We start from the raw sequence: 18514 nt of genomic DNA, 5'->3' as shown, positions 1-18514 counted from the left end.
AATGCTTCATTGTCTCTAACCGTTGACTCGTCAATTTGCATTACAAATTCTGTGTTAACATGTCCAAAAGCGTTTCTTTCAAATCTGCAGCCATCTCGTCAATTCTTCTTGAAATTACTCAAAGGAATCTATTTCACTGTGACACGCTTGTGAGGCCCCAGCATTGTACTGACAAATCTCTGCGGGTAACACTGCATATGATTTGCCACATTGCACTATTAATAAAGACTTTATAGGAAGCAAGGAGGCCTTTGTCAATATTGAGATCAGGTTTTCCGACTAGCTGGCCTACAGTGCTGCGGTTCTCAAACTTTGACTTTTAACCTTGGAAAAATGAAATAGGCTTACCCACTTTGTCTGAATGCATTTTTGCAAGATGATCACTCAGTCTTGACTGCTTCATAGCTTCACTAAAAAATGCCTTTTCATAAACGAGACACAAGGGAAACTGTCTGTTTTGTAAGAGAAGAGATGAATCTGTATTTCAAGTATTCATTTAAATATTGATGGCATTTCTTCTTGGCCATTTTTATAAAGTATGCTTTAAGAATGCACTGTTGCGCTCTCATATAATCTGACTTTTTTTTTATAACTCCATGATTCCACTACAGATCAATCACACTGGATAACCTAAAGCAAAACCTAACCCACTGTATTCCATAATGCCGCTGATTGGCTTGAACTTTGAATTTGTGTGGGTCTCTGGGAGTTGTAGTTTAAATCAGTGTTCTGAAAAGATACTGTGTCCGCTAAGACTATGACTGCCAGAGACTCACAGGTGGAAGTTTGAAGCCGTTCCAGCCGATCTGCGGCATTATGGAATACAGCAGGTTAGGTTGTGCTGTACGGTTACCCAGTGTTATGAAGTGTGATGGCTCTGTAGTGGAGTCATGTAGTAACAAAAGTCATACATTATATGATAGAGGCGTGCAGGCTGACACAACTAGCATTACATGTAAGTGATTCATATGGAAATTGCTGCTTCGGTTTTCGTCAGTTTCGGCTTTCATTGATTGTTTTCGTACGGGTGATCGTCAAACTGAGGTATCACTACTAATTTTAAAAAAATGTAGTTACTAGACGAAGAAAAATCAACAAAGCAAAAACAAAATGCCCCCCTGGCACCCCAGGGTGCAATGACACCAACGTTGAGGACCACTGTTCTAGCTCACTGGCTGCCAACCTTACAGCTATCAAACACCTTCATGGCCATAAGTGAGTCGAGTGTACCCACAAATGCATTTGTTTAGTCAAAGTTTCATAGCGGTCATTACAGCCAATCTCTGATTGGGGGGTTTCATTATTTTTTATTTTATTTATTCTTATTTTTTTGTAGCATCTTTGCTTATTTGCATGTGGTTTGTTTCCACCCCCCCCCCCCCCCTTTTTTTTTTTTTTTTTTAATTTTGTGTTTTTATGTAACTGTAGTATATTTGTAACTACTTCACAGAGGGGGCAGTATAGAGTCAACTAGGAAATATAAGCCCAATTCACAGACGTGACTACCACTAAAAACGTATTTTATTAAATATATTAAAAGACATAAACTGGGCACTACAAAGACAACACACAGCAACCAGGTACCTCCAGACACAGATTCGTTATAGGAGGATAAGGACCTGGAGTTATTTGATACTTGATAAGCGATAAAAAAAAAAAAAAAAAAAAATGTTTTATGATAACAAACAAAAACACTCTACCCAAGATGGATTCAAAAAAGCAAAGGATAATTCAATATAGGAGCCAAAAGAGCTGGTTTATTCTATGTGTAAACAAGGCAGGGTTACCATTTGGACTCTCACTTGTGATGGAACACTATCACTATCAGTGATCAGGACTCGGGCTCCAACAATTGAGCGTCCTGAATTGTTATGGGTGTCGACAAGACAGGATCACCATCTAGGTATTCACTTATGATGATCAGTACTTGAGTAAGCCAGTACAAATACTCAGATCAGTACTTGAGTTGGTCAGTACTTATACTCTACGCGTTTCACCATTAATTTGTTGGATCATCAGGAGATACAGTACTTGAGTCATAGGTTCAAAGGTAGAGGGAATGAGAAATCCCCGAGAGAACATCAAACTAATATATAAAAAGCTGTATCTAAGATGAATACAGCAAAACTTGTGTAGTGATCAGGATAAATATCCTTATTATAGGAGAGTTCTATACTCTCAGTTAGGGCATTAAGGTAACTCTTAGGGTTGGGGGCCTGCCAAAAGGTTCCTCTAAACAAGGAAAAAGGGAGACATCAGTCCTTTATGTTGTTTTAATTAGGAGTTTTATACTCTAGAATTGTGCTTGGTTAACTATCAGTCACGCCTCCTGTGTGACCTCATTTATCTGGCACCGCTCCCTCCGTTACGACGGGATTGTCCGTTCGGCCCGGCATCCGTCTAGTCCCTCCTACCCGCCCCGCGGTAAGTCTTCGGTCCTTGACACTCCCCTTTCTTGTTTATGCATGTGCGGGCGTGTCCTTCAGGACGCCATAGTACAGGCAACGACATCAAGTAGTGGGTGTATCCCCACAGAAGAAGCTGTACGTGCGCGCTACGTGCGCAGTGACGTCAGCTACGTGTTGACTTCTGTTCCGTATTCCGTTACCTAGGTAATGGCTTGCGTCCCGGATACCCACCGCTACATTGTCCTTCCGCATAGGCAATCGGTGGATGGATCCAGAAGCTAAAGGCCTGCACCCCAGGATCAGAATCTATCCCTGGGCTGTTCAGGTACAGATTCCTGGATTGGGACTACTACACCGGATTTTCTTTGCTTCTTAGCCGCAGATAACCTCTGTTTATGGACTGACATGCCACGATAGGCTGTATCGATTAAGCCGGCCCCCTTGGAGGCGTGTCTATGGATATATAAGCAGCTCCAAATGGGGCATTTTTCATTCCCTAGCCTACCATCAAGGCGATGGGTCATACCTTTTTCTTTGCTCTCTCTTGAGCCCTATATCTGGGGGGTTTGCTGGGGTTGCTTGCCTGAAATCTAACTACTAGGAAACTAGCTTTATGGCTTGTCTATCTTGAGAGCATGCACAGCGTCTAAAAGTGTTTCTACAACTAGGTCAGGAGAGTTTGACTCATACTAATGTCATACCTCCATACTAATGACCTCTATGCAAGCAATTTGGACATCTAAAAGTGCTTCTACAATTAGGTCAGGAGAGTTTGACTTATATTAATGTCATACCTCCACACCAATGACCTCTAATGCGAGCACTTTGGGTTGGAATCTAGCACTTTAGCTATTCTTGTTTGCTTAAGTGCAATTAATTGGGTCAGGAGATCAGGACATAATTTTATGCCTTATCCCCATATTGATGACCTAAATTCTAACTCGATACGCTAACTACTTTGAGTATCCTACTTGTGCATGACAAGCATTATACCATCTCTCTAGCGCTCAGATATTTGAGAGCAGTGCCCCCCCATATTTTCGGGGACGCTCTACTCTACCTCTGTGCATGTATTGACGGGCATACTTTGAAATAAACACCTCTCGTTATGTACCTACATATATCTAGCTATTAACCGCTAGCACACAAGATAAGCTTCCTTGTTTAGAGGAACCTTTTGGCAGGCCCCCAACCCTAAGAGTTACCTTAATGCCCTAACTGAGAGTATAGAACTCTCCTATAATAAGGATATTTATACTGATCACTACACAAGTTTTGCTGTATTCATCTTAGATACAGCTTTTTATATATTAGTTTGATGTTCTCTCGGGGATTTCTCATTCCCTCTACCTTTGAACCTATGACTCAAGTACTGTATCTCCTGATGATCCAACAAATTAATGGTGAAACGCGTAGAGTATAAGTACTGACCAACTCAAGTACTGATCTGAGTATTTGTACTGGCTTACTCAAGTACTGATCATCATAAGTGAATACCTAGATGGTGATCCTGTCTTGTCGACACCCATAACAATTCAGGACGCTCAATTGTTGGAGCCCGAGTCCTGATCACTGATAGTGATAGTGTTCCATCACAAATGAGAGTCCAAATGGTAACCCTGCCTTGTTTACACATAGAATAAACCAGCTCTTTTGGCTCCTATATTGAATTATCCTTTGCTTTTTTGAATCCATCTTGGGTAGAGTGTTTTTGTTTGTTATCATAAAACATTTTTTTTTTTATCGCTTATCAAGTATCAAATAACTCCAGGTCCTTATCCTCCTATAACGAATCTGTGTCTGGAGGTACCTGGTTGCTGTGTGTTGTCTTTGTAGTGCCCAGTTTATGTCTTTTAATATATTTAATAAAATACGTTTTTAGTGGTAGTCACGTCTGTGAATTGGGCTTATATTTCCTAGTTGACTCTATACTGCCCCCTCTGTGAAGTCGTTAATTACCTACCTATGGCAGGCTTTCTTTCACGGGATATCCGTACAACTGAATGGGTATCTGAGGCTAATTCTGTGTTTTCTGAAGAAGGCTATACCCCCAGCCCAGAAACCGTCTCAATTCGATCCGTTTTCAAAGAATTGACCAAAGTTTACAGGGAGTACGTTCGATGTTGGTGGGAGATACAAGGGTTGTCTAAGTATGAAGAGTATAAAATTGTACCTAGAGGGTTGAGGATCTCTGTGTTGCCCCCACCCCGTTGCCGCAACACTGAGTTTCTCAAAAAGTGGGAGACTGAAGCGACTAACTCCTCTCTTAGACTCATCAAGCTTCTACTAGAAGAAGAGAAAAATACCTTTATAAAAGATCAAAAACAGTTAGAAGACTGGATAGAAAAATCAAAAAATTTTCTCGCTGATCCAGAGTATTCCTCTCTGGAAAAAAACCTACAAGATAATATCTCCAAATATACACAACATATTAAGGACAGAAAACACTCCCTGTTTACAAGAGATCTAGCTGATTTTAAGGAAAACAGGGCATATTTTGGCCAGAACAGGCACTCTGGAACAGAACTGAGCTCCTCAGAGACGGATCAATCCGATACTGAGGGAACAAGAATCCCCCATAGACCTAGCTATCCCCGACATAATCAAGGACGTAATAGAGTACGAGGTCGAGGTCGAGGACGTTCTAACCAACAACCTCCTCAAGACCTCCCCATTTCACAGTATTTTTTGCGGGGGCGCAGGGATCAGCAGACAAATCACTGACATTACTTAACAATCCTGAAGTACACCAAGGGATTGTCGGTGATTCATCAATCAGTGAAGAAATGAAGATCATAAATTTGTCCGCATACATACCTACGAGTCATGAAATTGCAGTTCTGAAGAGGGGGCTGTCCTTTGTCCCGACAACCCGTTTTCAGCCGTTCGTGTGGGCAAAGGACATCTCCCTCTTCGTCAGAAAACTCCGGTGGAAAAAATATTTTTCCATTAAGGATGACAAACTGGCTAAGGAACTTGGTTTAGCCAGCTCAGATATCCCAGCCATTAGAGCTCTTCAGAGTTTAGAAGAGGAGACATCTATGGCTAGTACTAACTGCAGACTCCGCAATAAATCAAATCCACCGGTCATTAACTGTCCTTAGTTGGACCTATTTGAAAAACTTGTTCTGAGAGATCTGAAAAAAATCAAGCCTGGATATGTTAAAACTTCAAACATGACTAGATCGGAAAAATCAGCACTGAAGGATCTTGAAAATAATGAGCAGCTCGTGATTAAACCTTCCGACAAAGGGGGCAACGTGGTGTTGTTGGATACAAACAAATATATTGATATGTGTATGGACCTTCTGAGCGACACAACCACCTATGCCATACTCAGAGATGATCCAACCAATACTTTTCAAACAGCTCTTAATCGAATTCTGTGTACAGCTAAAGAAACTAAATGCATTAGCGATACAGAATTCAAATTCATGACCCCAACTACACCTAGAATAGCAATATTCTATGCCTTACCCAAGATCCACAAAGGCACTAGTCCCCTTAAAGGACGTCCAATCGTATCTGGCATTAATGTTCTCTCGGGGATTTCTCATTCCCTCTACCTTTGAACCTATGACTCAAGTACTGTATCTCCTGATGATCCAACAAATTAATGGTGAAACGAGTAGAGTATAAGTACTGACCAACTCAAGTACTGATCTGAGTATTTGTACTGGCTTACTCAAGTACTGATCATCATAAGTGAATACCTAGATGGTGATCCTGTCTTGTCGACACCCATAACAATTCAGGACGCTCAATTGTTGGAGCCCGAGTCCTGATCACTGATAGTGATAGTGTTCCATCACAAGTGAGAGTCCAAATGGTAACCCTGCCTTGTTTACACATAGAATAAACCAGCTCTTTTGGCTCCTATATTGAATTATCCTTTGCTTTTTTGAATCCATCTTGGGTAGAGTGTTTTTGTTTGTTATCATAAAACATTTTTTTTTTTTTTTTTTTTTTATCGCTTATCAAGTATCAAATAACTCCAGGTCCTTATCCTCCTATAACGAATCTGTGTCTGGAGGTACCTGGTTGCTGTGTGTTGTCTTTGTAGTGCCCAGTTTATGTCTTTTAATATATTTAATAAAATACGTTTTTAGTGGTAGTCACGTCTGTGAATTGGTAGTATATTTGTAAATTTAAGTATTTCAGATTGGGGTTCTAATATGAGCGTTCGCCAGTGCTTATCTCTCGCACGGCGAGTGCCAAGCACATTGTGTACTGCTTCGTGGCGACAAATCTCCACACTATATTGGCCCGTATGTGCGCCCAGATAGTGCATGTCATGCTCTCTTTTTGCGCACAAGGCACTATTGTCAATGTAAAGTTAGTTACTGTTTACATGTGCAAAAGCCTGTGCTAAACTCCCGTGTGGGAGGGCCTTAGTGGTTTCACAGCTGCGTTGGGGCTCAGTCTAGAATTTCCGTCTCTCTGCCCAGTTTTCGGAGGATGTAAAACTGAATGATTTTCAGTGTTGTGGTTTTTTTTTTTTTTTTGGTGAGAACCTATTTATATCAATGTGGAAAAATACTGATCAGTTCATTTCAGTTTTACGTCCTCCAAAAACTGAGCTCTAACCTAAGAATTTGCAAAGGTTAATATATACTGTAGACAAATGAACACTTTCTGAGTAGTTACATGTGAGCATTTTAAATAAACTGATTTAGCATAATTGGGTTGGATAATGAAGCAAGACAAACAACTTGATGATCATAGTAAAGTTGGCAACATGCATGTGGTGTGGTTCTGTTAAACCAGTCCCTGTTAATTTCCACTTTCAGTGGTTGAAGTTATGCCAAGATCACAACCCCTGTTCTTATGCCAGACCCCAGACCAGCTCTTACAGTGACTGTCACACTAGGGGGATGCGTTTACCTGTATTTGGGGCTCCTACAGATGCCCAAGTTATAGTGAAAAACTGTGAAATTAAAGGGGTTGTCCCGCGCCGAAACGGGGTTTTTTTTTTTTTCAATAGCCCCCCCCCCCCGTTCGGCGCGAGACAAACCCAATGCAGGGATGAAAAAAAAAAAACAGATAGTACTTACCCGAATCCCCGCGCTCCGGTGACTTCTTACTTACCTTGCGAAGATGGCCGCCGGGATCTTCACCCACGGTGGACCGCAGGTCTTCTGTGCGTTCCATTGCCGATTCCAGCCTTCTGATTGGCTGGAATCGGCACACGTGATGGGGCGGAGCTACGCGATGACGCGTAGAAGGGGGCGGAGCCAGAACGCCGCTGCTGCCGAGACCCAAGAGAAGGGAGAAGACCGGACTGCGCAAGCGCGTCCAATCGGGCGATTAGACGCTGAAAATTAGACGGCACCATGGAGACGGGGACGCCAGCAACGGAACAGGTAAGTGAATAACTTCTGTATGGCTCATAATTAATGCACAATGTACATTACAAAGTGCATTAATATGGCCATACAGAAGTGTATACTCCCACTTTGTTTCGCGGGACAACCCCTTTAAAGAAAAATCATTTATTTAAAAAAAAAAAAAAATTAAGGCCAGACTTTGGATTGTGTCCTAGCAGGACTGAGCATTCTTTACGGGTTATTTCATATCGGGAATGCAGTGGGGCAACAGTGACAGCTTGGTACAACCCCTGTCAAAAGATTATGTACTTGAGTTTTTAGAGAGATGGGAGAGAAAAAAAAATATCAGAGGGGGACACAATATTAAGCTTTCTAATTTTTAGTGAAATGAACCACTCTATTTTCCTTATTCATTTTACAGTATGCTCCTTCCATTTTTGTATGCTGCTGTCTCAAACAAGATTTGCAGAAATGTACTAAACATTGACTAAGGAAAAGTACAAAAGAATAATGGGTTCCTTGGTGGCTGAAACATTCCAACCAAGAGATTGAGAAAGCAGACTCCATCGCTCGGATTGTAGTGCTCCGGTTCGTCATTCGTTCCTAAAACACTTGATTATTTTTCATTCCTTTACCTGTTGTTCTGAGAAGCCACTACTCCTGCGAGAAGTTTATTTGGCATTTTAGATGTTAAATTCTTTATTATGCATATTTTATGAGTTTAGTCTTATGAACCAATGGCAATAAATGAATTATAATTTGAATTATTGTAATTGAGGCATGCGTTTCTATAAAAACTGCTGCCTGTCAATTTAAATACAGATAACTTTTGATCACATCCACTTGTGTGTGGTTTTACAAGTTATTTCGGAGCTCGGCCTGTATACTTCTAACTACATTTGGACCCTAGAAGCATGCCACATGGCAAATAGATTTATTGGCACTAATATAGTCTTTATTTTTCATAATAGATGACGTGCATGGCTCATTTGCTTTCCTGGATGACTCTGGCACTGCAACTTTGAGATCACGGCCTGGTCACAGAGTGAGACCCATGCTTCAATTTTCTACTAGTGTAAGTATCTTTTTACAGTAAATTTGGCCATTTTGAAATCCTATTTGCAACCGCTTTTGCATTGTCACAAAATGAGGCTTTTCCTATCTTAACCCTTTAAGGACCAGGCTATGCTGTACCTTAAGGACCAGACACTTTTAGAGCTTTTACCCATGTGGTGGTTTTAATACCCTATTTAATTTTTTCATTGCTAGTTATTTATTTTTTAATATTTTTTTTCACTGAAACTTTTTTTTTTTTTTAGTATATTTTCGCTAAAGTAAAGTATAAAAATATGTTCCTTGTTTCGGATCTTGTGATCTATATCATATGTATGGCTTTTGATTACAGGGCGCATACAGCGACAGTTTTGGCGTCTGCTTTGCGTTACGTTCTTATTGCATTTTTTATTTTTTTTATTCTGCAATTTTGTTTTACTTTAGATATTAAAAATAATTACATACATATATGACATCATGGGGGACGTAAGACCTAAGGGGGACATTCATGTCTTATTTGACACTTTTCCAGTGTAGCTGAGGCATCCATAGGAGTCCCAGTTACAGGGGAAAACATCCCCTGTAGTGAGAATAGTCACTGGCACAGCTGATCAGGGTAAGCTAGAACCCTGTAGCTCTGCTGTGACGGGGAATCCCGGCAGCCAGCTCGCGTAGTGGAAGAACTATTTTCACTTTCACTCTTTCGTACACAGTGCTCAATAAGGGCTGTGTACTAGAGGAAGAAGGCAGAAAGGGTTATAAACCATTCCTGCCTTCTCCCACAGGTTCTCGCCTGTCACTAACAGCTGACAACCCAAAAAATGCTTCTGTGGGTACTGGTGTATCTTCATGCCACCAGAAGCGAGGGGTTTGACAGGGATAGCATGGAAGAACGCCCCTATCACACCTGTAGCTCACAATTGGCAGCAAGATGTTGTCTGAGAAGCTTCTGGGTTTCCATGAAGAATAGCTGGAAGCGCTGTCCCTGCGGCCATGTTCCCCTGGAGCCGCACACGTAGGGAAAGCAGCAGCCAACGGAGCGGCTGCTTGGTGAATTACACAGCTGGGGAGATGGAACTGCACACTCACAGCCAATTGGGAGCTAGGGGTGTGACAGGCCCATCCCTCTCTGAAAGCCCTGTCACACCCCAAGCTTCCGGTGGCATCAAGGTACACCAGCACTGCTTCTGTGCTTGGTCCTGTCACACCCGTAGCTCACAATTGGCAGCAAGATGTTGTCTGAGAAGCTTCTGGGTTTCCATGAAGAATAGCTGGAAGCGCTGTCCCTGCGGCCATGTTCCCCTGGAACACTGCTACACTCCTCGGCCCCCTCACTCACCGGATCAGTAGTGCTGTCTGTGGGGCCATGTCCCCCATGCGGTACAAGAAGTCTAGGGACACCTTCACAGTGTTGTCCGGGTAAGCAAAAATCAGCATTGATGTGCCCCTGCTGCAGGACAGGTAATTGCCGATGGGGGATTTCCTCCGGTCTCCTCAGTGCTGTTGCCTCCCACGCGCTCCCCGCTGTGCTGCCAAAGGAGGCCAGCGGATGCTCAGCGCAGTGCTGGTGACACAACCCCGCAGCTACAACAGAGCAGCAGCCGACGGAGCAGCTGTGCTGCCGAAGTTCCCCCGCTACCGCTCCTACACAGCAGCTACAGCAGCCCACGGAGCGGTACAAAGAGCCGAAGCAACAGGCACAATAGCAGCACAGCCCACGGAGCCGCACACGTAGGGAAAGCAGCAGCCAACGGAGCGGCTGCTTGGTGAATTACACAGCTGGGGGGATGGAACTGCACACTCACAGCCAATTGGGAGCTAGGGGTGTGACAGGCCCATCCCTCTCTGAAAGCCCTGTCGCACCCCACGCTTCCGGTGGCATCAAGGTACACCAGCACTGCTTCTGTGCTTGGTCCTAAATGGGTTAAACACTATGCCATGTATGTCTGATAACCATGATTTTGATAAATATAGTTATTTCTGCATTTTCTGCCCACTTTCCGATGGGAGTATAGTGACAAAAATATGGTTGTACTTTCTGTGCCCACAAACTCTGCAACGTATATTTCCCATAAGCGATGTATGTAGTTACCTTGGTGCAAGGATTTATGGTAGCGTCTGATAGGACAAGAGAAAGAGCAGAGCCTAGATATTTGACTTATTGATACAGTTTGAATGAAGTGGCAACTAGAGGCAGCACAGAAGTTGTCAGATTGTGTAAATGTGATGGAATAGTCTTTTGCATAACCAAAAGTCAAATTTTAAAACCTTGCAGTCACTAGTGGAAAAAAAGCTTTTAAAGGTAAAGGTCAGTTCTGTTCACCGTAAACTAAATTATCATGCTGTTTGGTTGTGTTTTTTTTTTTTAAATATCCACTTCCTTGAAAAATGAAAGATTGCTTATACATGCCATGTAATGTCTGCCGCTTTAAATGTATAAAGCTTGGATTAAATCTTACATTTTGGTGACTGTTTAATTTATTTCAGAACACAGATGCACAAGGGCTGGCTGTACCGACCCCTTCCGTGCCACTAGGCTTTACTGATAATGCTTCTATAGGTATGATTTTGTTTTTTTCTCTCAAACTCGAATTTTGTTGTAGAAAACTTTTGATTTGGTGCAAAGTAGTTTCCCTGAGTGTAAGAAGGAAGTACAAGACCTTATTAAATTGGTAGACTGATGATTGAATTTAAAAAGTACCTGTTAGGAGTGCTAATGTGGCTGTTGTAGTAAATGCTTATATTCCCCATTACATTAAATATTTCTAGAGTATCTTTTGTTAGACATGTGTTGCAACATTCACTTGTATTTCCTTTACTTGTCGATAATGAGCAAATTGACAACTGGGTTTTAACATTCTATTTGTCAAAGGGGCATGGCCTAATACTTTGACTGTGTCAACACCTATCGGACTGTATCAGACAGTGTAGGGTCACACCCCAAATGATAACACACAGTTGTCAACTTGTTTGTAAATTTGCTGTAGGAATAACAGAACAGAGCAATGGCACAATGCAGAGTTAGTTAAGACAGTTGCACCAGAGCTGTTATATGGGGAATGCAATACTGTCATAAATGTTTGGTAACCATATCCTTTAGCAGTTTTTTTTTTTCCATTTGTGCTACTGTTTTTATAATTTAAAAAACAAAACCCTGAAATGTTGCAGTTTTCCCTCTGACCACTTGCCCTCATAATAGACTGACACTTCCTAGTCTGTACAAAACACTTCTTAGCAGTCATTTCATCATAGGCAAAATTGGGCAGTGGATAGGCCTGGATCCACCACTGACAATAGGTGGGGTGGTTACACACAATGGTCAACAGACCAAAGCAGCAGCCTGGGCAAATAGATTTGAACACTCTATTTTTTTTTTTTTTTGATAATTTTTTTTTTTAAACAAATATATGGGTGATACATTCTCTTTAAATAGTGGAAATGCAATATCAGAATCTCCGCAGGCATGCTGAACTATTGTTTTAAATTGTTGGATACATTTTTCAATGCTGACTTGCTTTTAGATGGGTTGCTTTCAAAGTTTCATTTTCTCACATTGTCAGGTTTATGCTTTTAATTACAAGTATTCACTTTTGATTTCCAGGCAATGGCCCAAAGCTGAATGGAAACTACAGAATGTGTAGTTCTGCCGGAGATCTACATTTAGTTAACTATTATAATGATGATTTTGAGGAGATCCCTGCACCACCGTCTATGCCGCCACCACCTCCTCCAAACATGGCGCCTCCACCGCCACCGAAAAAAAGTCCTCCTTCATCCGCTATTTCATCTCCATCATCTCCAAGCCCTCCAGACTTTATACCCCCAATTCCAAATTCTTCAGCACCTAGGCCACCTAGTTTTTTAGTAAATCAATTTGCAGGACCAACAGCTGAACAGCAGCAAACTAATGTTGCTAAATGGAAATCTGAGATTGCACTTAATGCTGTATCAAAAGACTCGCCCATGACCTTGCCTAATAGACTTTCCTTAAATCCTGCTGCTTTCCAATATACTCAGGGGCAGGCCAATTTTGACATGGAACCTCGGTCCACTTTACCAAAGTCATTTAAAATACCTCCTCCAGCTCCAACCAGGACATCCTCAATACAGCCGCAAGAGCCACTAAACATTGGCTATAAAGACCCTCCCCAATCTCCCGTACCCTCTAGCTTTAATCCAACTTTTCAAGCTAAACTTTTCGCAGCAAGACAGGGAGAGCAATCTCTTGACACATTGAATAAAAGAAAATCTGTGCTGATAATGGAAGATCTTCCTGATTTCATGGAAAACTCTGATCAAAGAATAGAAAAATCGGCAAATGTGACAGATTCAGTAGGCTCTAAGGCTGTTTCTTCACTAAAAGATAGCACAAATGTTCAGAATCCTAAAGTAGAGTTAAAGAAGCAAATTCCTCAAGTAGAGTTAAAGAAGCAAATTAAGACTGAAGATGCTGTAAATAATAAAATGGAACCTGCATCAATATTTCAAGAAAATCAGCCATATGAACTGACATCAGTTCCTGTAAAACATGAGGAAGAACAAAAAGATTCCCAGAATGGAACTGAACGTAATACTTTAACCAGAAAACATGGATTTATACAGGAAGTGCACCCAACTTCAAAGCCTACTGTTAAAATTATTTCACTGAAACCTATTATAAGTGAGCTTTCATTATTAAATCCAAATGGGTCTAAACAGGATTCTATACCCAGAAAGGAGACAGATATATTATCTCAGGAGCTGACTAAAATGGATAATGAAGTTAAACCAAAACCAGAAAAGAGTTTAGAAAATGTAAAGGAATGTCCTCCCTCACCACCTTTGATGGCGCCACCACCTCCACCAACCCTGATTGTTTTACCAAATCAACAATCAATAACTCCTCTTCCACTGCCTGTGCAAAATGGTGCACCACAAAAGACTTCATCTGTCATTAATTCAACAGCTCAACCACCTGCTCCTCTTTTTAATCCTGCTACAGTAACACTTATGACTTCACCAGCGCTTTCTCCAAAGCCGAAGACTATTACTGTCACTCCAAAACCGCAAGCTCTTGTTCCTCCACCACCAAAAGCACCACCAGCACCTCCACCACCAATAGCACCACCAGCACCTCCCCCTCTGCCAAGCACTGTTGGTCCATCAAGTTCAGTACCATTGCTAGAAGCTTTACAAGCAAAACAGCAGACCCTAAGAAATATTCCAAAGTCTATAGAGGTTAGACCAGCACAGAAGAGTGCTATCTCGGGTATTGGCGATGAGCAGAAAATCAGGGTTGGCAAGATAAAGAGTGAGTTAGAAGCGTTATTCTCTCCAAAAAAAGATGAGGGAGGGGAAAAGCTTAAAAAACCTTGTCCTGATCCAGAGGTCAATAAGAATTCCAATGGAAATCTTTCACACTCGAAGGGTGGAGAAAATAAACTGGTGAATTCATTAATGTTGAAAGTGCCTCTGCTACCCGCTAAATTTGATAAAGATGATGATGATGTTGATTCAGACAATTCTGAATGGATGCCTAAAAGTAATAACATGGATATTCCGCTTCCTGAGCCAGACTATTTACCAAAAAGCCCCATTCTCAAAACTGAGAAATCAACCTATTCAGAGGTACAAAACAAAATTCCAAAGGCAACTCTTGAGATATCTGTTCCTCCTTCCCCACTTGCCTCCTCTCAAGACACCGATACAGCAGATGTCATGGAGAGCTCTATTCCAACCTACAAGCCACACCGTAAAACAAAGGTATCAACTGAAAGTAGTATCTTTGATGAACTGCCAGTAGTAACTTCAAAACCAGAAGCGGATGTTGGCATGAACCTGTATAGTATTCCTCAACGTACAGAAACTGCAACTTCAGAGCTCTCTATGAAGGAAGAACCTCTTGCATCTCAAGCCAAAAGTTCAATTAAGTTTTCTACTACTGGAGAAAAAGTTGAAGCCAATTCTCCAATGGCTTTACTAATGGCAGCACAGAAACGAGCACAAAAAGCAAAGTCCTTAGAAAGACCTAACCTTCCAAAAATTTCTGTTACAAATGGGGTTGTTACGAGCTCATCCGCCTCTCCATATACTGAGAGGAAGGTAAATACATTTGTTGTTGTTCCCAATAAAGACAATGTAGGACAATTTACTGAGGAAGTTACGAGTTTTACATCAAATTCATCCCATGGTTCAGATTCTACTTCTATTCCATCAGCCTGGAGAGATGCGGAGCCCCAGTATTCTGGTATACGCAGGACTTTTGATAGAAATTTCGAGAACTCCGTTGACCAGTCCAGTACACCATATGTTTATAACTCACCGGCTGTACTAGAGTCTACCACAGACAGGCATGAAGAATACTTGGAGCCAAAAACAATAGTCAATGATCATATTTCTACCACTGTGCCAAATTCAACTGAATCCTCTACTTTTAATCTCTCCTCTTTTCCTTCACCTTTTCCTAAATCAAAAATGATGAGTTATGAAATGGAATATGGAATAATCCCGCCTCCAGAGGAGTTCATGAACAGTCCAGTAGGTTCCAATAGCAATTTGAATAGCATACCGCAGGAAGACAGATCCTATAATTTTGATTACAATGCAAGCCATCAGTTTGATGTAATTCCAAACTACAACAGAAATAATTCAGTTATTCAGCCTTTTGCTTCTCTATCAACCTCAAGCAACAGTGGCTTTAGCAATTACAATGACAACTACAGCATGGCAGCTCAAGATTCGCAGAGGGGGTCTCTTATTAAGAAACGACTGTACATGCCTGAACCGGAGAGTTCAAGGAACTATGGGCTAAATACAAGCTCAATGAGGTCTTCTACAATGCCACTATCTTATAGTAGTATGCATGCACAGTCTAGCTTGAATATGGTTCCAGATTCATGGCGTTCCAACACTATGTCAAGATTCATACCTCAGGGAAGGAGAGTGTCCTCTGAGAATGCTAGCCGAATGGTACCGTCTATGATGGATATGAAGTACAGATCTCAAAATTCAGATTTTTCACTGGAAACCTCATCAGCTAGGTTAGTGTGATTCTATTGAAATATTTCATATAGATGTTGCAAAAAGTTGTTACTTGACGGTTTCTTTCATGTTCTGAACCTGTTAACTAACAGTCATTACTTAAAATTCAGTTCCTTATTTTGCTTTAATATATAGAAGATGTAGTTTTAGATTACAGGGCACATACTGTACGGTGATTGTTTTGGTTGGTGGGTCATTTTCTTAGGTCTCCTTTTTTTTTTTTTTTTTTTTAATTTCACACTTTTACACTGTGGCTAGGGCGTCCATAGGAGCCCCAGTTACAGGGGAAAATGTCCCCCTGTAGTGGTAATAATCACAAACAGAGCTGGCCTGGGTCTGCTCTGCTATAATAGGGTGCTGCCGGCGGTCACGTGATCGCCGGGTTGCATAGTGGAAGTAATACTTCCGTTTTCACTTTTTAGGTGAGCGCTATGTACCCAGGAAAGGAGAAGGTAGAATCGGTTAAAATACCCCTTCTCCGGGTCCTGACTGCAGAGAACCCAACCTGTTCCTGCAATCAAGCATTTAGTGTGCCTGGTCCTCAAAGGGTTAATGGCCACACAGCTTCTGACTTCATGCTGCACACTGTATGTATCGGTAGTCTAATACAATATTTGCTGCTCACGTGAGCGGCGCTGGCCAATTAAGGCCTCATGTCCACTTGGAAAATCAGGCCTGCCTCGGATTCTTCATGCAGAATCCCGCAGCGGGTCCCTCCTTTCCCGCGGACATGGGGTCTAAAAAGATGAACTCACTTGTCCAGACGCTGCGGATCTTCTCCCTGTCGCGGACGGATCTTTCTTCAGCCCGGCGGATGTGCTCGGCACACCAGCAGCGTGCCGCGCGCATGCGCCGGGCACTGTATTTTTTTTCTTTTGAACTCCTGCTCTCCTGCAACAGAGAGCAGAAATTCAGTTGTGGGTGTGCCGCGGACCTGGATGGCTTCCACAGGCTTCAATAGAAGCCTGCGGGAGCCGTCCCCGCAGGAGAGCCGCACTAAAAACGGAGCATGCCGTGGGGTGTTTTCCCACACACTTAATCCGCGCCTCAGGGGAAAATGACATCCGCAGGTATTTAACTACCTGCGGGTGTCCAATCCAACCCTACGGGGCGCGGATCACGCTGTGGGAGAAACGTTGCGGATTTTAAATTTTATTTAAGCAGTGGACATGAGGCCTAAAGCTGGTGTAGCGTCTTATACTAATGATGCATGCTAATTCACAGTGGGCAACAGATGGCCAGGCAGTATGGCCATCTTTGCTTGCTCTGAATCGGAGGGTTGTGTTTAAAGGTGTGTTTTTTTTTTTTTCGTTTTTTTTTCTTTTTTTAAGAAATTGCAGGGAAAGGAGGGAAGTTGCACCATACGGGCCTCTCCCTTCTGCCACCCCATACACTGCGAGGCTGGCTGTATAACTTTTCAGTCCTTCGTCAGATAAATAAACTGATATTCCATAATTGTGCTATATTCTTACTGATGTGGCCTCAGGACTTTCAATATTTAGGTAATCTTTTAGGTCTATTTATAACATGGATGAGTAGAATTCACAGAAGGATATTTTCCTTTTCTCTACTTGGGTTATATAGAATGGCTCTATGGAGAACAAGAGCAGCAATATCTGAGGGTTACACTGACATCTAGCAAGTTATAACATTGCGTTCTGCTTTTAAACAGCTTTTTTTTTCTGGTTTCCCCAGGTCACAAAGTAAACACCAGCAAGGCATGACGTTCACTGTCAGACCAGGCACCAGACAGCCAATTTCTCAGACTTATCAAGGAGGCTACCTGTAAGCATGTCTTCCTGGATGCCAAGTTCCTGCCATTTTGCCTACAAACTGTAATAAAGTAGCTTTTAAGATCGGAATTGATATTCTAGAAATGACTCAATGGCAGAAGGAACTAATCTGTAAACTCAAAAAAAACAAAGTTTATTTTTTTTCCTCCTGCTGGTTCATTTTTCTACAATTGAGAAGATATGCCAACAATGTAACTATACCACTAGAACATGCAAGCTGGATTCTATATGTTTTGTGTATTTCATCATATGTGGCTATTGCAAATATTTTAATATTTTTACTTTCTCTTTTTTTAATGTTGCTATTTGTCTTATTTTACATGTTATTGTTATGTGCCTATTACCTTTATTTTGAATATTTTGCTGATACGCTTAATTTTGTTGTATAAATATACACACCTCTATTAAAAAAAAGTTGTTGTTGTATAAACATGTATATAAGTTTGAGAAAATGGGGAGCTCAAAGGAGGAAACCCTAGAAAAAGCACTTTTCTTTGTATATTCAATGCATATTTATATGTGACATAACTTCTTTTTATGTACCTCCGTTTATATATATATTTAGTTGTTACAAGAGAAAATGTCTGAATTTGCTTTTTAAAAATGGTGCATGAAGCTTTTGCATGCGATTTCTGCAATGTTATTTTACAGCAATAAACTATTTTAATGCGAAGTGTTTCATTTTCTGACTTTATCTGCTGCATTCCGCTTAAGATTGTCAGTTGCTTCTCGGTCTCCATGGCAACAGGCTACAAACTGTCAGTATGTCATTAGAATATAAAAAGCAGTAGTTTGTTACCAAAGCTACAAAAATGTTAAATGGTTTGTGTCAAATTTCAGCGAAACTGAACTTGCATTTGCTGAAAATTAAACGCCTTCGCCTTTTGATCACTGTTTGACTACTTTCATATAG

General features: G+C 41.4%; 1 protein-coding gene across 1 annotated transcript in view; it reads left to right on the top strand.

The window, feature by feature from the left end:
- Positions 1–18274, top strand: part of LOC136625694 (uncharacterized protein C6orf132 homolog) — a 48682-nt gene extending 30408 nt beyond the window's left edge. The window contains exons 2-5 of the mRNA XM_066600116.1: positions 8707–8810; positions 11276–11348; positions 12390–15807; positions 17504–18274. Coding sequence (XP_066456213.1) covers positions 8707–8810; positions 11276–11348; positions 12390–15807; positions 17504–17597 — 3689 coding nt within the window. The 3' untranslated portion in view covers positions 17598–18274. The remainder of the gene's footprint in view (positions 1–8706; positions 8811–11275; positions 11349–12389; positions 15808–17503) is intronic.
- The last annotated feature ends 240 nt before the right edge of the window (positions 18275–18514 follow it).

The sequence above is a fragment of the Eleutherodactylus coqui genome, chromosome 4 (genome assembly GCF_035609145.1).
Source record: "Eleutherodactylus coqui strain aEleCoq1 chromosome 4, aEleCoq1.hap1, whole genome shotgun sequence".
In the NCBI taxonomy this organism is placed as follows: Eukaryota; Metazoa; Chordata; class Amphibia; order Anura; family Eleutherodactylidae; genus Eleutherodactylus; species Eleutherodactylus coqui.
The sequence above is the reverse complement of the archived record's forward strand: the minus strand, read 5'-3'. Positions and strand labels throughout refer to the sequence as shown.